Below are 23078 nucleotides of genomic sequence, written 5' to 3'. Positions count from 1 at the left end.
TGAGCAGGGGAGGGTCAGAGAGAGAGGGAGTCACAGACTGAAACAGGCTCCAGGCTCTGAGCTGGCAGTCAGCACAGAGCCCGACGCGGGGCTCGAACCCGCGAACCGCGAGATCATGACCTAAGCGAAAGTCGGACGCTTAACCGACTAAGCCACCCAGGCGCCCCTAGTAGGGTGTTCTTTAACCTCCACGTTTTTGGAGGTTTTCCAGACTTCTTCCTGTGATTGATTTCCAGTTTCATAGCTTTGTGATCTGAAATTGTGGATGGAATGATCTAAATTCTTTTATATTTTTTGAGGGCTGCTTTATGTCCCAGTATGTGATCTGTCATGGAGACTGAGGCATGTGCACTTGAGACGAAAGTGAATTCCCTGGCCTCAGCATGTAGAGTTCTAAATATATCTGTCAGATTCATCTGGTCCAATGTGTTATTAAAGTCCATTGTTTCTTTATTGATTTTCTGTCTAGTTGATCTATCCATTTCTGTAAGCGGAGTATTAAAGTCCCCTGCTATTAGCACATTCTTATCTATAAGATTGTTTCTATTTGCGTTTGTTTTAAATATTTAGGTGCTCCCATATTCGGTGCGTAGACATTTTTAATTGTTAGTTCTTCCTGATGGATAGACCCAGTAATTATTATATAATCCCCTTCTTCATCCCTTGTTACTGTCTTTACTTTAAAGTCTAGTTTGTCTGATATAAGTAGAGCTACTCCAGCTTTTTTTTGACTTCCAGTACCGTGATATATATTTCTCCATCCCTTTACTTTCAATCTGAATGTGTCCTCCATCCAAAATGCATTTCTTGTTGACAGCAAATAGATGGATTTTTTTTTTATCCATTCAAGCTGGCCGGTTAGCTCAGTTGGTTAGAACGTGGTGCTAATATCCATTCTGCTACCCTGTGTCTTTTAATTAGAGCATTCAGTCCATTTACATTCATTGCTGTTATTGAAATACATGGATTTAGAGTCATTGTGTCGTTTGTGGGATTCATGCTTGTGGTGGTGTCTCTGGCATCTTGCGTTCCTTGCAACATTTCCCTCAGAGAGTCCCCCTCCGGATTTCTTGTAGGGCTTTAGTGGTAACAAATTCTTTCAATTTTTGTTTCTTTGGGAAGACTTTTATCTCTCCTTCTATTCTGAATGACAGGCTTGCTGGATAGAGGATTCTTGGCTGCATATGTTTTCTGTTCATCACATTGAAGCTCTCCTGCCATTCCTTTCTGGCCTGCCAAATTTCAGTAGATAGGTCTGTCACCACTCTGATAGGTTTCCCTTTGTGTGTTAGGGCCCTTTTCTCCCTAGCTGCTTTCAAAATTCTCTCTTTGTCCTTATATTGCCAGTTTCACTATGATATGTCATGCAGAATATCGATTCAGGTTACGCCTGAGGGGAGTTCTCTGTGCCTCTTGTATTTCAACATCTACTTCCCTCCCCAGGTTAGGGAAGTTCTCTGCTATAATTTGTTCCAGGACTCCTTCAGCACCTTTCCTTCTCTCTTCCTCTTCTGGGATTCCTATTATACGGATATTTTTCCGTTTTATTGTATCGCTGAGCTCTTGAACTCTTCTTTCATGTTCCTGGATCAGTTTATCTCTTTTTCTCAGCTTCCTCTTTTTCTATAATTGTGCCTTCTAAATCACTTATCCTCTTTCTGTGTCTTCAATCTGTGCATTGGACGCCTCCATTTTATTATGTATCTCGTTTATAGCATTTTTAAATTCAAAATAACTATTTTTAAGCTCCATAGTGTTTGTAGCAGTAGTTTCTCTGATGTCTTCCATGCTTTTTTTCAAGCCCAGTGATAAATTTTATGAATGTTGTTCTAAATTCTTGTTCAGTTATGTTGCTTTTATCTGTTTTGAGCAGTTCTTTAGCTGTCATTTCTTCCTGGAATTTCTTTGGAAGAGAGTTCTTCCGTTTCGTCATTTTGGTTAGTTTTCTATTCTTTTTAATTTTAAAAGCTTTTTGTACACTCTGCCCCTGCGAGTTCTGCTGTATTAGAGAAGGCTCTTTGACTGTTCAGGGCCTGTCTGTTCAGGAAGTGTTCTTTGAATGGTGTGTCTTGGTTTCTCTTGTTGAGTGTTTGCTTATTTTGTTTCCCTACTCGTAGTGGTATTTGGGACTCTCCACCATGTGTAGTTTGGCTTGTTTTTGAGGCAGCCCTGGAAATAGAAAATAGACAACGACAGAGGGAACAAAGTTACAGAAACGCACAGACGAAGCCAGTAAACATGCAAACCCAGGCTCAGGTAAAAACAACAACAACAACAACAAAAACAACAAAACAGCTCTTGGCGGGGATGGGCGTGGTTTGGCGTAGGCAGGTCTCACCTCCACTGTGTATGCTGGCCGCTCCCTGAGGCCCTGCCTTGGTGGTTGTGGGGAGAAGAATGGCGTCGCCCCAGTCCCTTCTCAACCAAGTGCCGCAAATCACTTCTTCAGGTCGATCTCCCTGTGCTGAGGACGTAGCCAAGGTGCGCTGAGTTCTATGCCCCGCGCCCCGCCTCGTTTCTAGGTCCCAGTCCGCGGGCGTTGCTTATACCGCCCGAAACAGTCCCTCAGGTCGCTGCTTCCCTGCTGCCGGGGGTTGAGTAGGGGGTGGGGGATGCGTCGCAGCCTCAGATCTGTGGGGTCAAGCAGAGATACAACCTGAGTGCCTGCGGGGAATGTAGCAACTTCAGGTCCAGAGTGTCGCCGCCGCCACCAGGCCGCCGCCGCTGGGGGTGGTGCCGGGCGCTCCGCAGAGCAGTTTTTCCTGGCGCCTTCTGGGACCGGGGGCACCTAGTTCTAAGTCAGCCCCCCAGCCAGAGCTAAAACACACTCTTTCCAAGCCGAGGTTTTTCTCTTCTCCAGGGATGGTTCTGTGAGCAGTCTCAGCTTCTCTCTCCTTTCCCCTGGACTCGGGGCAGCTCACCACCGCTCGCTGTGGCTCATCACTCCTGTCATCTGGTTTTCAATGTTTATTACAGAGAAAAAGCATTTTTAAACTAAGGGTAATTCAACTAACATTAATTGAATACAAAGTCTTGAAGAGTGTTTTTTTTTCAAGTTTAAATTTTTGGTTGGGTAGAGGATGATGGCCACATTTGGAAACACTTGAATTTTGCGCAAAAATATTTTATATCAGAATTAGAAAATCCTAAGCATAAAACATTTAAAATACATTTATTTTCAAATAGGTATTGACATATCAAGGATTTTATGATGAAAATTTGGAATGGGTTGGTTTAGAAAATATTCAAATTGTGGCTTCTATGTCAGCTGGAGGAAGACTGGGAAGACACAAGCTCACCACCCGATTTACTTCTATTGTCCGTCTCTGTGCCGTGGAGTATGTATCTCTGTGTTTTTAATTTGGGGAGCTGTCTTATGTATTTGAATTTTATTGAAGGTATCCATTTATATTTTCTCAAAATGAAGAATATAAAAATAGTCAAACTTAAGTTAGGATATTTTTTCCTCTGCACTTCCTAAACTTTAGGCCATAATTTGGGGAGATGAAGGCATTAATTAGCACTTCTTAAATATTAGAAATAAAGCATAACTGTTTTATATACTTTCTATTCTCAAATATCAAGTGTCAGGAATCTGAATGATCGATTTTAGAGTTAAGTGTTTTATGGGTTTCATAAAACAAAAATAGTACCAGATTTTACACAGTGTGCACGAAGTGGAGTCGGCCACATTCGTGGTGATGTGGCCTTAATCCTGATGCAGCATCCACCACCACAGCCCGTCATTGTCCCAGGGACCCGCAGGCTGTATGGTTACAGCGCTCGTCCTGTGTTCCATTTGGCCTACACAATCTTTCATTGACGGTTTCTTGCTAATTGCACCTGTCTGTTAACATTCTGCTTTCAGAAGTGTTAAGGCCACCAGTTAAGCTGTATTAAAATAGGTTTCAGTTTGAGAGAAACAGGTCGATTTCATTTGTGTGATTAGTCCTATTTCTATAGTGCTGAGGTAGGTTAGTGCTCTATGGGTAGGCTATACTCAACATATAAATACTGTTTTTTAAGCAAAATTTTCCTTTGGGCCTTTTCTAAAGATCATGGTTTTTAAACAGTTACGTTTCTAAGTAATTTCATTGGCATCTTCTAGCAGGACTTTCAGTGTTTGAGGGCAGATACGTGGGGTCTCATGTGGTTGAAGTCCGAGCAGGGATCGTGAGCCTGGCCTTGCTCCCTGGGGACACCTGGTGTCTCTCCATCTCAGGACAGCACGGTTGGAGAACCACTGCTGTAGCTGAACCTGAAAATGCTAATTTAGAATGTTGATTTTTTTTCAATAACTTTCTCCTATGTCCTTTTTCAGTTACCCAGAAAGAGAGCAATTACAGACAATTTATGGAGCATATTTGGAACCAGTTCTACATAAAAATCTGAAGAATCATTCTATTTGGGGTTCTTCATCTAAAATCTATCTCTTAGCAGGGTCTATGGTACAAGTGTATGAACAGGTATATATACTCATTTATATTGTACTATTGCTTTCACTCCCAAAGGACTGTCTTTAAAGCTGACTTAGGTTGATACTTCAGCTTTCTTTCCGTCATCTTTATTAGACTTTTCTACTCAGGGATGAGCTCTGTGAGGGGAACATGCTCCGTGTGCTTTCTTTACCGTTGAGGCTCCTGGCACGGTTTACAGCAGATAGTCAGTATTGAATGAATGGATCAGTGGTGGATGGTTTTTCTGTTACCTGCTAAAATTTAGCATATTTAGAATGTTCCTCTTCTTTCCCAAACTATGTCTTTCTCCTGACTTCCATCAGTTTCTGTCTTCTAGGTTTCAAACCTGAGAGTGGTGTTTGAGGCTTCTTTCTTTCTTATTACTTGTAAGAAAATGTCTCAAGTGTCTTTCCTGGGTGAAGTATGGACAGTGCTTAAAAATAGGCATTACAGATGCGGAGGATGTGTGTTGAGTACCTTTTTTTCTAGTGTTAGTCCTAGGGGTGCAGAGATGATGGAGTCTCTGTTTTCTGGAAGCTGACAGACCAGTGAGGGCCCAGTCATGGCCATGAACTATTAATAGTGTTATGAGTGTGACGGTGACAACGTACACAAGTGACAGAGGCTGTGTAGAAGAAGTGAGTAACTTTGTTGTGTGTGGTAGTTGTCAAGGGGAGGAGAAATGTGATCTGAGTTTTGAAAAAGGAACAGAAATTCACAAAGTGGCCGGAGAGGAAGGATCTTCCTAGGGAAAGGGACTAGCTTGTGAAAGTGAAGGCACTGTTTGTAGTTTGGGAGTAGCAGTGGGGAAGGAGGAGTCAGCAAGCAAGAAGTTCCTTCATTTCCACTGTAAATGAATGCAGGTGTTAAGTGACCGAGTCCAGAATGAGAGCAGTGGCCCTGTGGGTGGAGAGTAAGGCACCGCTCCTCACGGGTTGTGTGTCAGGGAGTGACACTTTGCTCCTTAGAAGTTCAGTGACCTTGTGAGCAGAAGGCAACTCTGCAGTTCCTAGCCCTGGGAGCTCTGTTCCCAGGATGGTTGGGGGCCGTGGAATCTCAGCCCCTGCACAGATTTCTTGCTTCAGCTTGCCTTCCTTGAGTCCCTTTCCGTGGTATAGCTCTTGACTTTTTATCTTATTTTTTCTGTGGTCAACCTTTGCAGTTTGCTGAAGCCAATGAACAGCGCCTCTTAGATAATGTTTTTAAATGCATAAAATATAAAGATAACTGAGGAAATCAGTTCTGTTGAAATCCACTTTCTCCTAACTAGTACAAATTGGGCATTCCTATGAGTCTGCAGTGACTACAAAAAGCTTATAGCATTATTATATATTTGGAAATATATTATCAATACTTATATATTATATATTTAGATAGCAGACAGATGGTTTACATTCTTTTCCAGGTGCGAGCCAAATTCACAGTTGATGATTATAGTCACTATCTGTTTACTCCGTGCATCCTTACCCAGTGGGTTCTTGGCTTATTCAGATACGATTTAGAAGGAGGTAAGTTTTGCTCTCATGATTTTAAATCACGTATCTTTCTCTGGAATGCCACAGCATATCTGTGTGCACACATATGTGCGTATGTATTTATGCTGTATATTGTGTTTATAATAGGTGTGTTGAGTATTGTAACTGATTATAGTCTTTTAAAAATTACAATTAAAATTATGTTAATATTAAATTTAAATATTAATATTAAATTTAAACCTTCATAATAAAATATAACATTGTGATTTTTCTTCTAAACTTTATGATCGTCACTGTCAAAATTTTATTTGGGGAGAAATAAAATCATTATTCGTGTCTATATGTTTATGGAATAATACTTTTATTGAACTAGAGATAACAATGCATACTGTATCTTTTAAGTGATCAAAACAACTTTACCAACTTATTAACACATTGAATCTTAACTTTTTCTCCTTTTTGCGTATCTGATGCCAATGTGACGGTATGCAGATTCTCATTCTTTATTTCTTTACTGTGTTATTTCTTTATTTCTAATACTGTGTTGAAACAGACTATTTGCAAGTCATTTGAATTTTCTTAGAACTGAGAAAATGTTGTCTTTTTAGGGTCCTCAAACCACCCACTAGACTACGTGTTGGAAATCATCGCATATGAAGCCCGGCGGTTATTTCGTGACAGGATTGTTGGTGCAAAGGAACTTCATTTATTTGACAGCATTTTAACATCGGTGTTTCAAGGAGATTGGGGCTCAGATATATTAGATAATATGGCAGGTAATCTAATTACAGAGTTTATGTGAATATATAAATGTTATGAGAACTGTAAACTTATTTTTCTTACTAATAGCATGATTTCATACGCTATACAAATAAAAAGTTTGGATAATTTTAATTTATACTATAAGTGACTATTCTTTTTGCTAGGTTTCAATAATTATGTGCTAAATAAAATATAATGACAATAATTGTTTTCTTGGATTCAGGCCCTAGTGTTTTATATTTGTAATTCAGTATTCTATTTCCTGAAGGATTTTTACTGGCAAAGTTTTTTTAAGCCACATGTGTATGAAACTTTGAGATCATTAGGAAAATCCATATTTTGATTATAATTAAGATTTGCTTAAGAGTAATGGTCACTCTCCTTCCTGACACTGCTCATAATATCATTAGCACAGAACTTCTTACGTGCTCTGGTTACCAGCTTTGCTCCTTGTAGGACACGCCAGGCGTAGCACTGCTCCCTGGATAAACCAAGCGGAGCACTGCCCCCTGGGAGCAGCTTGGTTGCATCTGCAGCTGTTACTGCTTAACAACCAGCCTGCATTTTTAAAAAAGTGGTTGTTTTTTTTTTTTTTTTTTTAGCGTTTATTTATTTTTGAGAGACTGGGAGAGACAGAGTGTGAGCAGGGGTCAGAGAGAAAGGAAGACACAGAATCTGAAGCAGGCTCCAGGCTCTGAGCTGTCAGCACAGAGCCCGATGAGGGGCTCGAACCCACGCACTGTGAGATCATGACCTGAGCCAAAGTTGGAAGCTTAACCGACTGAGACCCCAGGTGCCCCCAGCCTGCATTTTGAAGACTGCTCTGGGGTCATTTGTGTAATAATGACAGCCATGACAGCAAAAGGGCTTTTGATACCATAATGTGGAGACTGTAACATGGAAGGATTTTCCAATAAAACCCCTTTCCAGCTGCAGAATGAGTTTCCTTCCTGTTAGACTATCTTATGTAGTATGTTCTACATGTTGTGCATTTCCAGATTTGATAGTGGTCCCAGGGTCATAACTGCATGTAGCCAAAGGGGATCTTGAATGTAAGGAAGATGGTGAGACTGAAGGAAGGAATGTTCTTGTTGCCACTCGAGTTTCAGCAGCAGGAAGTGAGTTGGAGAAGCTCAGGCAGGCTGGCATGCCTGGTAGTAGCTGGGAGTTGGCTTGATTCTGAGTGCGGGTTTGTCAGGGAGGCCTGGAGTTCTCATGCGTGGTATGGAGAGCCTCATTTCCTTACCACTGCCGTCTTTCTCAGTCTGAGAATTGGGTGCATAATATCTCTTTTTGCAAAGAAAGAAGCATATCCTTTGGGCAGTAGATGGTATCTGTATCTTATTGGGTATCTGAATTCTCTAGAATTTAGTGTCTTTCAGAGCCTGCTTTGTAGGACTCAGTAAATAATATATGCTTTCTTCCTCCCTCAATATTTTACTTTCCAAGGAAAGGTTGCTTTGATACATGTTCTGTCTAGGCAAATAAACACAGCCTTGATATATGTTCTGTCTAGGCAAATAAGATTTTCACATAGTAGAGTAATAATTAAGAAAAATTTAACCTTGGAGACTTATAAATATATTAGATACATTCCTGTGCTCAAGAAACGTGTAATCTGGTGGTGGATGCATCTGGTGGTGGATGCGAATGTGAAAGTCTGTTTACAGGGTAACTACTGATAGTGTGTCTCAATGCCCTGACACTTTGTGCACGTAAAAGATGAAGTGTTGTACAATTAATCCAACTGTGCTGCATATATTTGGGATAAATGCTAGATGTGAGACATGTGGAAAAGTCAGAGACTCATTTCTTTTTTGAGGGAGTTACTCTGAAGCTTTTGAAAATGAATTTTTTAGGGGTGCATGGATGGCTCAGTAGGTTGGGTGTGTGACCCTAGATCTTGGCTCCGGTCATGATCTCACGGTTCACGGGTTCAAGCCTGAGTTGGGCTTTGCATTAACAGTGTGGAGCCTGCTTGGAATTCTCTCTCTCTCTCTCTCTCTCTCTCTCTCTCTCTCTTTCTCTCTCTCTCTCTTCCTGCCCACTGGTGTGCCCAGCGGGTGGTGAGGGCGCAGTGACCATGAGCGAGGTGTGGGCTGGCTGTCACGGCAGCCGTGTACCTAAGGAGGCGCTGTTGCTCAGTGTTGCTGCGGCTGGAAGGTGAGGCAAGGGAAGCTGTGGCGATGGAGAGGAGAGGACTCGGGCCGGGCCTGTGCCTAGGAGGGTGCTGCCCAGAGCTGCCTCCCAGATGGGTTGGGAGACTTCCCTGTGTGGTCCCAGCGGTGCTCTGTAGGGGCCTTCAAGGGGAGTGGTTGGGGTTTATTGTTTTCTAAAGAAAACCAAAAGAAAAATTCATTTATTTTTCTTTCATTTGAGAATTAGGGCTCTTGATGCTATTAATTAATAAAGGTATGTTCTTTTTCAAGGGGAGTTTTGAGTTTGCTTTATTTGCCAGTTTTATATGTTATTTTTAATCTACCAATTTTATATGGAGATGCTGGAGGAGGAGAAGGGAAAAGGGAGAATCAGGGTGGAAGGGAGAATACGGGGGGGCTTGAGGAGGAAGGTGTGTCATCCGGGGGAGAGGGGGTGTCACAGGCAGGACAGGGGCCCCATCAGTTACTTTCCAGGAAGAGTTGATAGTGCAATTTAAGGTCTTGGTGGTGGTGTAACTGATTTCATTGATCTTCGAACTATGCTGTGTAGTAATTAATCTTTGCATTTCTGGGGATCATCTTATTTGGACTGATTAACTTTTTAAGGTTAGTGAGCGAAGCACATGGGTGGCGCAGTCAGTTAAGCATATAACTCTTGATTTCGGCTCAGGTCATGATCCAGGTCATGGAATTGAGCCCTGCATTGGCTCTGTGCTGGGTGTGGAGCCTGCCTGGGACTCTCTCTCCCTCTGCCCTGTCTCCCCCACTCTTGCATGGTCTTTCTCTCTCTCAAAAAAAGAGAAAAAGAAAAAAAAGGGGCAATGTATTTCCTGATGCTGCCATTACCAATAACACATAGAAGACAAATTAATACGTTTTATTTCTACAGACAGTTTCTATGTTACATGGGGAGCCAGACACAGTTCAGGAGCAAGGGCAGCCCCTGAGCAGATGCTGCCTCCACATGGAAAACCACTTGGAAAACTGAGTTCTGCAGACCTCAAAGATGTTATTAAGAAGGTATAACCTCAATCATGAATTTGAGTTGGGATTTAGTTATGATTATAGGCATCTAAAAAACATCTTACAAGCTTTTTGAGACATGCAAAGGATATAATATAGAGCTGGTTCTTACCTCGTGGAATATAGTCCATTGTGGCAGATCTAACTGGACGCACACATACTCACACAGATGGGGTAGGCTTGCCAAGGTGTGCGTTGGGAGAAGGTAGTTGATGTTGGAATTATTAATGAGCTTTAATATTCTTCTATTTTTTTAAATGTTTAGTTGTTAATGAAGTGTAATGTTAATTGGAACATGATCCTAGAGCAGTGGTGTCAACCTTTTAAACATTAGAATCACTTTGAGAACCAGAAAGTATGCTGACTCCCGGGTTCCATCCTGAGGAAGTCCGATTCCAGATTTCTAGCAGGTGCTGATGTGGGTGCTGGTTCACGGAAACTAGGAGTGGTGTCCGAGAGAGGTTGTTTTTTCTTTGTTTGTTAAGTTACGATAAAGAAGAACAACCTACTACATGTGATTGATTTAAAATTAATATTTATTTTGGTAGTATGGATTTGATATAAAAAGGCTGTCATGATCTGGTGGACTGATGTGTGCCGCATGCTTATTGCTGGGTTTGGGTATGTTGAAAGTGAAGTGTGTGAAGTCTCGTTGACCTTCCTCTCCTTCACGCTCTCACACAGTGCCTGCTAGTAGGCCCTTCGATTCACTCCCAAGCAGTGAGTATTCACGAGAGTTCACAAGTTAGTTTTTAGGCACTGGGTTTCTACAATTTTAGGATTGTTTTATGGTCAGCACATATTGATTTGATTTGAAACAACTAATACAGTTTGGGAGGTTTTTTTTAATTTTTATAATTAATCTGATACCTCTTGCTATGTCTTACTAGGTATATTAATGATGCCCACAAGTATCTGACTGTTGTGAGGCCTTGACATTTTTTGGCATCACATAAGGGTTTTTGGAGTCAGTGCTGTAGAACCGGGTTCCTGGATAGGCTGTGGAGTGTGAGACAACATACGGTCACACTAAACCCTTCTCCACAGTGTATCCAAAATAGAATCTATCTAGATAACTAACATTTTTACTCTATAATTGGGTATATATTAAGTATAAAATATTCTTTGTGATTTTTTAAAAGGGTCTTATTCATTATGGACGAGAGAACCAGACCTTAGATATTTTACTTTTCCAAGAAGTCCTGGAGTACGTGTCCAGGGTGGACAGAGTGCTGAGCTTCCCCGGGGGCTCCCTGCTGCTGGCGGGGCGCAGTGGGGTGGGCCGCCGCACCGCCACTGCCTTAGTCAGTCACCTGCACGGGGCCGTGCTGTTTTCTCCCAAGGTCTCCAGAGGGTATGAGCTGAAGCAGTTCAAAAACGATCTCAGACATGTGAGTTACTCATAATCTTTTGCTCTCTTTGGTTTTACATCACAATTAGTTATTCCGGAAGCCTTCAGAGAGAACTTTACGTCTCTGATATGCAACATAGTCCATAATTGTGATGATTATTTCCCCCATGGTTATTAGAAAATTATATTTCTGTGTACACATAGGAAAAAGGTTCTTATTAGGGTTTCTAGCTCTCAGGTGCCCCAGATTATGAGAGGTGAGGTGGTCATGGAAGATAAAAGCATGGAATTTATATAGGACGTATGTGGATATATTTAAAAATGATCGTCTGTCTTAGCTGTAAAGTAATTAAAATTTCCCCCAACTATTTGTTCATGGACTGGATTTACTTTCCAAACTATATGGCTGGAGTTTGATTTTTAATTTGGGTGAGAAAAGAAAAGGAGGGAAGGAGGGAAGGAGGAAGGGAAGGAGAGAGGAGTGAAGGAAGGAGGGAAAGGAAGGGGAGGAGGGAGGGAGGCGGAGAGAGGAAGGGAGGAAGGAGAAAAGGGCTTACTTACGTAAAGGGCAGAAGTCTGTAACCATGCTAAGATATGTAATTGGTGCAAAACCAGATTTTGTGATTTGCAGGTGCTGCATCTTGCAGGTGTTGAAGCTCAACAGGTAGTTTTACTTCTTGAGGATCACCAATTGGTCCATCCGACCTTTCTGGAGATGATCAATAGCCTTTTGTCTTCAGGCAAGTGAATGATTTCCGTTCAAAAAAGTAAAAATAATGATGTGAAAATCATTCAAGTAAATTACCTTGTCTAAATTATGTCTCAGAACACATTTGGAATGGGGTTTACTAAGGTGATGTGGGGTTAAGCACCCGCAGAGCTGGAGACTTGAGAAACCATGTTTTTATAAAATCACGAGATTGAAGAAGTACGTGGGTGTGATTGCGAGTGCTGGTAAATGGATGTGCTGCAGAGCTGCGGCCTCGTATAATCTGGGGGCCGTTAGCTGCTCCGGCCTTGGGAGGCCTGCCAGCGGTGCTGTTTAACAGATGTGCGTGCGTGCCCCTTAGTACAGCACGTCTGTTATCTGTGGCAGTCTCACCTATAGAAGGCAGAGAATAGTATGCAGGGAAATACATAGTATAACTTAGAATAAAGAATGTGATGGCACCTCCGTGACCAACATTTGTGCAATAGTTAAATAATGGCCTTAGCGTGGATACGTGAGTACAGATGTGTTTTCAGTATCTGAAGGCTCCCATATCCCCAGTCGTGGTACACACTTGTCTCTTGAGCTGCCTGACCTGTGTCGTGGTTTCCTGGAGAAGGTACTGACTGGTTTCCATGTATCTCCCTTTTCTGAAGAATTAATATGAAATTTATTAGAGTCTCTTCATGAGTAATCACTGTTAGAGTTGGTATGAGCTGGCATAGTTTTGGATTTGAACCAAGATCATTTTGTTGTTTAACTGCAAAGTAAACCTTTTTAAAAGCTAGTTTCAACCGTCTGAGCTAATTCATTGTGGAGACTTGCAGACAGACCTACATGATGCTCGCTGTGGGCCCGGCAAGCTCTGAGATAAAGTAGTCTTTTTTCAGAACTTAACAGCTTTGGTTGATGAAAACATCTAATTTATAACACCAAGTGTCAGCACTTGAGGGTTGCAGTGAGAGCAGACCAGGACTCTAGCTGACAGGCGGCCGGTCAGTGTCCGGCCCAAGGTCCGTGGCTGCTGTGGTGGGAGTGGGAGGTCCTAGGCAAGCTCGCAGGGTCAGGACCTTCTTCCAGAATAGCCCCTGCAGGGTTCCGGCCACTACATGGAGGCATTTCATCCAGTGGTGTGTTCCGGCCACTAGATGGAGGCATTTCATCAGGGATGAGGCAAACTGGTCAACCAGACAGAGCTTTTTGTTTGGGGTTTTTCATTTTGTTTTGTTTGTGAAAGCAAACATGCAGATACGCATTGATGTGGGAAATATTGTTTTTGTCTTAAGATAAATTGGTCTTTATTATCAAGTCACAACTGCAACAGTCGTAAGTAAAATTTTATCAGCATTTTTACCAAAAACATATTTGAAAAATACTTTCAGAGAAAATAGACCCATGTCTCTTTTTTTTGTGTTAAACCCTTATTTTCTATAGTGGGGGCTATGCCTGTAAGTAGAGCAAACATTCCTTGCTAATCTCAAGGAGTCATAAGTGCCTTGGTATGGCTGAAATTTAGAGGAAGACGCAGAGCAGATGGGCGTGTGTGTGTGTTTGAGTACGTACCAGCTTGGGGGCTGGGCAGCAGTCCACACCTCTGAGTCTGAGTGAGGCTGAGGAAAAGTCGAGTCTTGGTTGTGGTGGGACCTGTGCAAATGCCTGCTTTGCATGTGTGGCCCAAGGATCCTCACTTCATTTTAGAGTTTCTTGCAAACTTTAAATATACTACTTAACAGAGATTTGTTAGACACTGTTATGTGCCAGGCCTGGTTCTAAATACTGGATTTAGAGTGGTGAGTAAGATCTAGTTCATTCCTCTAGTAAATACTTGTCGTCTTGATCCAGTTTGATTTGCTTTCATCGTTCTGTTGCCTCGTAGCAGGGCTGTAGATTAGTTCTCCTGGTTCATAGCACAAGTTCACCCATCCGTCCATCCATCCAGTCATTCAGTAAATATTTATATTCCAGATATGTGGCTAAGTATGTTCTAAGATAAATATTGAACATGATCAGATGTTTGTTTTCTGGAAATTCTGAATCTAATTGGGCAAGAAAGGAAAATACTTTATTCATGATTGTATGATGTGATAAAATGCTTAGCTGTGCAATGTTTAGATACGTGGCGGAGAAAGAGCGCTTCCCAGCACATGGCAGTCAGGGAAGGCTCATGGGCGTGGCGGTTGGCACGGTAATCTCTCATAGGGTAACAGGAATTTTGGGGGGAAGGCTGTGGGCATAGATTCACTATATTTATGGAACAGAGAGAAGCTCAGAGGCTGGAATACAAGGTCTTAAATGGGAGGGGTAGAGAAGAACCAGGTAGATGGCTAGATTATCCACTGTCTGCAACGGCTTGCTTAGGAATTTGAGTTTTATCAAATGAGGGCGACAGCTAGGTTTGTGAGTAATACAGAGGTGATAGGGTTGTGTATTTTTGGAAACAGCTTGAATAGGAGCAGACTAACACAAATGTAGAGAAAGTATTATGGATGTAAAATGTGTTTGGATTGGGGTAATGCAGCTAAAATTTAAAAGAAATGCCATATTCCCTAGGTGAAGTTCCTGGACTTTATACCCTTGAAGAATTAGAGCCTTTGCTGCTACCTCTTAAAGATCAGGCTTCACAGGATGGTTTTTTTGGACCAGTCTTCAATTACTTCACATATAGTAAGTGATTATGCTCAGTTAATCAATTCAAACTCTGGTTCATGTGAAATAAGTACCATTTAATTGGGGTGTTTTCTAATTAAGTTGCAAGGGTATCTTAAATCTTGGGTCTGTTTGGTATTTTGGGACCTTTTTCTTTCTTACGGTGCTTTTAGAAAACACCTAAATAGCCTGAAGGCTTACCTGTAGTAAAACACGTTAGCACAATTTTAGCAAAAGGGAAGGATGAAAGTGTTCTAATGTTCTTTGGAATATTTACTGTGCTGCCCTTCTTTCTGTTTGGTAAAATTAGTGCTTAGGACCTCCTATCATAGAAAATTCTTGAACTGTTTAGATTTTGCCAGTCTCTATAGTTTTTTTTTTTTTTACTAAACAACTTTTTATTATCACAGAACAGATTTATGTGCACTATAGATATCTAAAATTGAGTAAGGAAATATAAGCAATGATAACATCACCCAAACATTATTACTACAGTTATCTTTTTTTCCTAAAAGAACATTTATTATTGAAATGGAGACGTTGTTAAAGAGCTACCCTCCCTTCCCTCTCCATCAAGTTTACAAGGAAATTCTACCATGTCTCTGAGTAACAGATCATCGCAATGCTATTTGAAACAATTTCAGAACATAGAAAATGAAGGAAAAGTTTACAAAGTCCTTTTTATGATATATTGATTCTGAAACAGGGAAAGTATATGTCTCCTAAAAGAAAACTAGACATCAGTTTGCTTGTGAAACCAAAATCCTTGAAAGAAAAATTGAAAAGTAGAATACAGTATCACTGTTGAAAAGTAACATACAAAGTAGCAATATGGTATATATACTTCTTGAATTCCTTCTGGATCTTTCTCTTAACATGTGTACACACACACACATGCATACCCTTCTCTTCTGGAATTCTTTCTGGATCTCTTAACATAATCATACACCTATTTTTTAACATACATAAAGATCATAACCATAATACTATTTTATGTAGCTTGTTTTTTGCAATAAACAGCCATTTCATTTCAGAAAGTTTGAAACTCAAAGAAGTAGACCGTATATGCGTTCCCCCAATAATTATTGTTATAACATACATTATAATTATTTTCTTATACTTTTTTAGGAATACAGCAAAACTTGCATATTGTCTTGATAATGGATTGTACGAATTTAAACTTCATAATAAACTGTGAGAGTAACCCAGCTTTGCATAAGAAGTGCCAGGTGTTGTGGATGGAGGGCTGGTCAGACAGCAGTATGAGGAAAGTAAGTTGAACACCGAAGTATGGAAATGAAAAATAAGCATGTTTTCTTTCTGAAGTTACTCATTTTCACAACTTCCCTCTGGTGTTTGTTATAATATTGCCTTAATTGTGGCACTGAACTTAACACCTTTGAAAACCTCTCTCTTCTCTTTATGTCCTTGTAGGATGGTTTAGTTGAGTGGAGACCTTCACATCGAAGATTATGTTCTGTTAAGGACTGCGTAGTTAGTGTTCTTTGACAATCGCATTCATTTTATTAACTGGCCTGTTATAAGCCAGCTTATAATAAAAACATCGCAGTGATCATTTTAGTAGAGTTTAAGTATAAATTTTAAATTTCTTAAAAATTCTCTATTGTTGCCATGCTCAGTGTCTGGAGGGGGTGTGTAAAGCATGATCACACACTACTACCATCTTTCCCTGGAAAGCTTATGTTGCCTGATCCATGATCATTTTCATGTTGTCTCTGAATAATATTTATATTCTCAATCATTCCTTTCCTCATTTTTGTGTAATAGAGGCACAGACTATTGCCTATCGTGAGTCAGAGGGAGGAATGTGATTTGGGATAATAGATGGGGTTTTGCGGATGAGATGATGTTTTAGTTAGATTTCAGGACAAGTCCTCTAGTCTGAGGAGGCCACGCCACAAGAGGCCTCAGCGAGTGCCGCCTGCTGGGCCCGGTCGGTGCCGTTGCTCTGCCCTGGGCTTTGGCAGAGAAAATGCAGACCCGAGTCCCTGCCCTCGTGGGACTGGGACGTGCATTGTTTGGGGGGAAACGTCCTGGGCGCTTGCTGTGTGAAGCCCGGGGTGGGAGCGGGCCTGGGGATTCTGAGGGTCAGCAGGAAGTGCCTCGCGAAGAGTGACTGAGAGGGAGGGCGGCTGGAGAGGCGTCGGGGGAGGGCGAGGGGAGCACACTTAGGACGCGCGGGCGGTATAAGCCCTTCTGAGGGCTTTGCCTTCCGCTGGAACTGGAACGAGCGAGGGCGCCTCTGGACGCTTTTGAGCAGGAGTGTTTGAAACCGTTTCAGGAGTGTTTGAAAGGGCCCGCCTTGGCTTGCAGGGTGAGAGGAGACTGTAGAGGGGAGGGTCAGCCAGGCTGCCAGGCGAGGGAGGAGGGTGGTGTGCCTTCGGGGTGCGGGGGGAGCAGGCGTTGGGTTTGGGGCGAGTCTTGCGGTCGGGCGTGCCGGGAAGTGAGGGCTCCGGGGTGCTCGCAAGCTTGTTAGCGCGAGTCCCGGGAAGGACCGGTGAGCGTCACTGAGGACGGGGGGGCTGCAAAGAGCACGCTGGGGGGAGAACGTGAGGCTTTCGGTCTTGATCTGGGTGCTCGATGTGACACGTCAGACACCCAGACTGCCNTCGCAGGCACTATCGTATGCACACCTGCGCCGGGCGCTCGTGTGTGCACTTACGTGTGCTGTGTGCACACCTGCGCCGGGCGCTCGGGTGTGCGCTTACGTGTGCTGTGTGCACACCTGCGCCGGGTGCTCGTGTGTGCACTCGCAGGCACTATCGTATGCACACCTGCGCCGGGCGCTCGTGTGTGCACTTACGTGTGCTGTGTGCACACCTGCGCCGGGTGCTTTCATATGCACTCGCAGGCACTATCGTATGCACACCTGCGCCGGGCGCTCGTGTGCGCTCACAGGCACTATTGTGTGCACACCTGCACCGGGTGCTCTCATATGCACTCGCAGGCACTATCGTATGCACACCTGCGCCGGGCATTCGTGTGTGTGCTCACAGGGATTGTGTGCACACCTGCGCTGGACACTTGTGTCTGCACTCGCTGGCTTTCTTGTGTGCACTTCTGTGCAGTATTGTGTGCACACCTGTGCCGGGCGCTCTCCTATTTTAAAAAAAATCAAGTTTCCTAAGAAAGAAATTTCAATTGACTTAAAAGGATAAATTTAAAGTACTCTCACAGAGGCTCCAGCATTCTGGCAGAGATCAGTGAGGATTGAGGACACCGTGCTCTCTGGTCAGGAGCCCTGCTGCCTTCACGTTCTTCATCCGTTAAGACATCTTTTGTCTGACATTGTGTTTAGTCTGGGATATTCAGAAAATGATATTTTAACCTGCACACCTGTGCTTTCCTGTTGCAAAAATGTCAGAGTTCTGCTTTAAATTTTTTCTCAGGAAAATAAGAATTCTTTCCTTTTTTTTGATATTTTAAATTAATACTTTTACTAGATTATCGTATATTCTATAATAATGATCTGATTATGAAACGTGACTTTCCTGTTTGTGGTAGTGGCAAAAACATAGCAGTAGCTTGACAACAGATTAGTTTTTAGGAATCGATCATGAAATTTTTAATTCCCACTTATGGAATGATTTTCATTTGCTTTTTTTATTCAAGAGAGCTCAGAATCCTTACTGTTCTTTATTCCATGATGCCAGGAAAAGCATTTTATTATTATTACTGTATGATCTTAAAGGGTATTTGTGATTGTTTTCTAATTAAATCCAAATTGTTATTTCCTTCATTTCATAGAGTCTAATCATTTTTCAAGGGAGGTGTTGTCATTGATTTGCATTCTATGGTTGACATGTGTCAAATGTCTAGAAAACAATGTCTTCTGACGATGACTGTATTATTTCTCTGAGTCTGGTATGAAACCTAGGAGAAAATAATTTTTTTAATTTTTAACTTCTCATATTGGATTTGTTTAAACTTTTTCATACTGCGTTGAGGTTTGAAAAAAATGCCCTTCCTGTTCTAGATACCAGAAATGTTACTCAGTGAAGCAGATGGTGAAGAGAAATACAATAACAAAAAAAGGAAAGAAGGAAAGAAAAAAAACTCAGGTACTCTTTTGTTAAAATCGACTTTGTCTGGTGTTTGTGAAATAATTGCCATTCTCTAATATTAGAACTTCATTAAAGATTCACAATGATTATAAATTTGAATAATGCTAAAGTAACAAAGTTAGGTTTCTTTTTTTTTTTTTTAATGTTTTTTATTTATTTCTAGGAGAGGGAGAGAGACAGCGTGAGTAGGGGAGGGTCAGAGAGAAAGGGAGACACAGACTCTGAAATAGGCTCCAGGCTCTGAGCTGGCAGTCAGCACAGAGCCCGACGCGGGGCTCGAACCCACGAACCGCATGATCATGACCTAAGCGAAAGTCGGACGCTTAACCGACTAAGCCACCCAGGCGCCCCAAGTTAGGTTTCTTTTAATGAAAACTGAACTTTGAAGCTTTCTATATTTCTAAGTCCATGTTTATGTCACTTTATGTAGGACATTATCTGTTGTTTATAGCTAAGAAGTGAAACAGTTATATCTGACCCAAACGATCTGATGTTCTGGCTCCACTGTTACAGGGCCTTTGGCTGGTTGGCAAAGTTTTTCTTGAGTTTTCACTTTCCATTCGATATGTCCTAGCACTCAGCTTGTACATGAGAAAGTTTTATGGTGTCTTTGAGTATGGACATAATATTTTCTTAATTATACTCCAATCATTTTTTCCAATTCCAAGATAATTTTGAATGTGGTCTTTTTTTTATATATCATTGCACATTCATTCATTTATTTAAGCATCTAGTCACCAAATAGTTACTGAACTTGATTTATATTAGGTACTGGGATGGAAGCTAGAGGTGACTTAGGAGCTCACGGTGGAGTGAAAAATAGCAAGAACTAGGTTATGTTATAAATGTAAACTGCTGTAGCAAGACAGATGATGGTAGGAGTTTCGGAAACACACCTGAGGTGAGGCCTCTTACAGGCAGATGTGACAGCAGACGGACACCGGCCGACAGGCCCTGGGGGGCAGTGCGGTGTGGTTAGAGGGAGGAGCGACAGACATACACCAGGCACTTGGCCGGACCGGCAAGCAGCCCCCCAGCTGCAGCAGGGATGTGGGGGCCGCAGAGAACTGGAGGAGGCGGAGGGACTGAGAAATTTCGCTTCTAACCTGTGGGTGATGTGGGGTGATTGAGAGAGTGTAGCAGAGACGTAACCAGAGTCTTGTTTCCGAAACGGAAGTTTCTGGGTCCATGCCATTCTTTGGTTCCTGAAGACAGGTCGGTGTGGGGAGGGCCTGCAGACAGGCAGAGAGCCCCGTGGAGGGGCCCCTGCGGCCACTAAGAGGAAGAAGCAGGCCCGGGGCTGCTTGGTTCCGCCCTGGCTGTGGGCGCTGGGCAGGGTCCTGGCTTCATGCTGGCTAGAGGTGGGCTTCAGTGCTAGACGCAGAGAACACGGAGGGACGTGGAGACGGCGTGTTGAGTGGTGGGCGCGCTGTATCTGTTTTCTGGTCCTGTTTGTCCGTGTGTAGGACAGTGGATACCTGTCACTTGGTTTGAGCCCTCTTTTCCCTCCAAGCAGCTTTTGTTGCGCTTGCTTCTGGATTACACGTCACATAGTTCTAACCAATTTATGTTATGGCAGCAGATGTATCTTTCCTGCGGCAATACAAGTGTTCAGAGGAAACACAGAACAGTGGACGGGCAGGGACCACTGAAATTAAGTATTTCAAATCCGTAGGGAAATGGGGAGCTTGAATAGTGAATAGATGCCTAGGATGTGTGTGTCCCTTGAAAACAGACGGTGTCTCTCACTTAGAGTGATGAGGGTGGAGATACGTGTGTGAAATAAACACAGTTGACATTGTTCTCGAATTTGTTTTCTCTTTCCAGTTGATCCTGATTTTCTAAAGTCATTTTTATTAATCCACGAATCTTGTAAAGCATATGGTGCTACACCAAGCCGATATATGACCTTTTTACGTGTGTATTCTGCCATTAGCAACAGCAAGAAAGAGGAATTGTTAAAAAGACAAAGTCATTTGCAGGTACAGTATTTTCACCTCAGATCATTTTATCTATATACCGGGAGTAAGGGTTATTTCACAGTCCTTTGTCGTGACACATGTTTAGTGTAAAGAAGTACTGTACTGTATTACCGCCTTAAACAGTCCCACCCACCTGTAGTTTTCACTAGGTATAGGAATGGTTTGATGAGTTTTTTTAGATTTAGTAATTATTCCTTTTCTTCACTGGATGGCATTTATGTGCTTTTGATGGTTTATGGTAATCTTTAAAAATTTCTTTAACATGAAAGCATTTTTAGAAATTCAAAAATGTCTATTAAAACATGGAGAGTAGGCGCACTTGGGTGACTCAGTCGGTTAGGCGGCCAACTTCAGCTCAGGTCATCATCTTGCAGTCTGTGAGTTCAACCCCTGCATCAGGCTTTGTGCTGACAGCTCAGATCCTGGCACCTTCTTTAGATTCTGTGTTCCTCTCTCTCTGCCCCTTCCCCACTCATGCTCTTTCTCTCTGAAAAATAAATAAACATTAAAAAAGTGAAAAAAGAAAACATGGAGAGTAATCTTTATAAAAACAAAATCAAAATTATACCTTCTAAAATAATACTTTTATCTTTCTCACTTAGTACATTATGAGCAGTTTTCATTCTGTATTTCTGTAATTATAGATCCTCAACTTAAATGTGACATTAAAATGGCAGCCTTGGAAGTTGAGAGCATTTCCTTTCCAAAGTCATAGAGCCTCTGTTAGTGTAATAAACTAGGATCCATCCTAACTGACAAAAAGTTATCTCTATCCCTCTTTGTAATGATTCACTTTCATTTATAGCAAGCCATTACCTTTAAAGGTCATCGTCCTGATATAGTTCTCTGTGGTGTTGTGGGCAAATTACTTAAACTTGTTGACCTAGAACTTATTTGGGTCATTTGTATGTGAGTATATTAGATAAAATACACCTGCAAAGAACCAGCTTGATGCTGTCCTCTGTGTTGGGTGCCTAGTAAATATTAGTGAATTTCCTTTTTGCTATTACTATCTCCCCAAATCTCCTCTTTTGTTAATGACAAAAATCCAACTTCTGTATAGAAGAATGGGCATTTTTTTTTCATGTCCATTCCTTCATTATTCATGGGCAGTGGGAGAGGGTGCCATAACGGCCTGCCCAGGGTCACATGTCCAACCAAAGGATAGGTAAGGCATTGCGATTGATAGCCCGCCAGAGCCCTCTGCGGGGCAGCCTCTTATAAAAAGGTAGCAACTGGACAGACAGAACCAAATGGTGTCTGGGATGACAAGACTAGTCCTTGAGTCCTTTTACCCAGTCAGAGTGGCGGAAGAATGGATGAAGTTTACTGAGTTTTTCCTCACCTTCTGTTTCCTCTCTCAGAATGCACTGGGTGAAAACCTTGGTCTTCAGGCTACCAAATAGGTGTTGATCTGTTCAGGTTTCCTGTGATACTAAAAAATCTGTGTATGTATATTTTAATGCTTTTGTGGAGTCTTTTACTACATCTTACTGGGTATATGGTTGAATAAGTCATTTATAACTGGCAGTAAGGAAAAACCCAAGTCCACTTACAGGTGTTAGATGTGTACACACATTTTTTTCTTGATGGTTTCTTACAGGTTTTATTTACACTGTGTGTATGTAATACCTTTTTCTAATGCTGCCAGTCCATATTTTATTGATCGTCTCCCAGTGCTTGCTTTATCGGTGTAGGCTGGTGTGTCTAAGCTGAATGAAGCTAAAGCCCTTGTGGATGAACTGAACAGAAAAGCCGGCGAGCAAAGTGTGTTACTGAAGACTAAGCAGGACGAAGCGGACAGCGCTCTGCAGGAGATCACGGTGTCCATGCAGGTGACGTTTCCCGGGCACAGGGTGCGTGCGGGAGGTCACGGTGTCCGTGCAGGTGACGTTTCCCGGGCACAGGGTGGGGGCGGGAGGTCACGGTGTCCGTGCAGGTGACGTTTCCCGGGCACAGGGTGGGGGCGGGAGGTCACGGTGTCCGTGCAGGTGACGTTTCCCGGGCACAGGGTGGGGGCGGGAGGTCACGGTGTCCGTGCAGGTGACGTTTCCCGGGCACAGGGTGCGGGCGGGAGGTCACGGTGTCCGTGCAGGTGACGTTTCCCGGGCACAGGGTGCGGGCGGGAGGTCACGGTGTCCGTGCAGGTGACGTTTCCCGGGCACAGCGTGCGGGCGGCAGGGGGAGCCCATGTCCGCTGGATTGTTGCTGTGAGAGGGTACACTTACTGATGTGGATTTAAAAAATGTTTCTTGTCTGCTGAGTCAGACTTATGGTATTAAACACTGAGCTTTTTGGAAAGAGAATGGTCATTTCCCATGTTATTTAAAAAAAAATTTATTAAAAAATTTTTAATGTTTTTAATTTATTTTTTGAGAGAGTGCAAGCAGGGGAGGGACAGAGAGAGAGGGAAACACAGAATCGGAAGC

General features: G+C 42.4%; 1 protein-coding gene across 1 annotated transcript in view; it reads left to right on the top strand.

Moving 5' to 3' along the window:
• The window catches only part of DYNC2H1 (dynein cytoplasmic 2 heavy chain 1), a 301089-nt gene that overhangs the window by 79180 nt on the left and 198831 nt on the right, over positions 1-23078 (top strand). Inside the window, exons 44-55 of the mRNA XM_077770023.1 lie at positions 3187-3338; positions 4322-4466; positions 5863-5965; positions 6541-6708; positions 9743-9873; positions 11019-11267; positions 11859-11967; positions 14487-14600; positions 15711-15853; positions 18580-18664; positions 20495-20649; positions 22347-22484. Of these exons, the coding sequence (XP_077626149.1) occupies positions 3187-3338; positions 4322-4466; positions 5863-5965; positions 6541-6708; positions 9743-9873; positions 11019-11267; positions 11859-11967; positions 14487-14600; positions 15711-15853; positions 18580-18664; positions 20495-20649; positions 22347-22484 (1692 nt within the window). The remainder of the gene's footprint in view (positions 1-3186; positions 3339-4321; positions 4467-5862; positions 5966-6540; positions 6709-9742; positions 9874-11018; positions 11268-11858; positions 11968-14486; positions 14601-15710; positions 15854-18579; positions 18665-20494; positions 20650-22346; positions 22485-23078) is intronic.

This window comes from Crocuta crocuta, unplaced genomic scaffold, assembly GCF_008692635.1.
Source record: "Crocuta crocuta isolate KB4526 unplaced genomic scaffold, BGI_CrCroc_1.0 scaffold80, whole genome shotgun sequence".
Lineage (NCBI taxonomy): Eukaryota > Metazoa > Chordata > Mammalia > Carnivora > Hyaenidae > Crocuta > Crocuta crocuta.
This window is presented reverse-complemented; position numbering and strand designations above follow the sequence as displayed.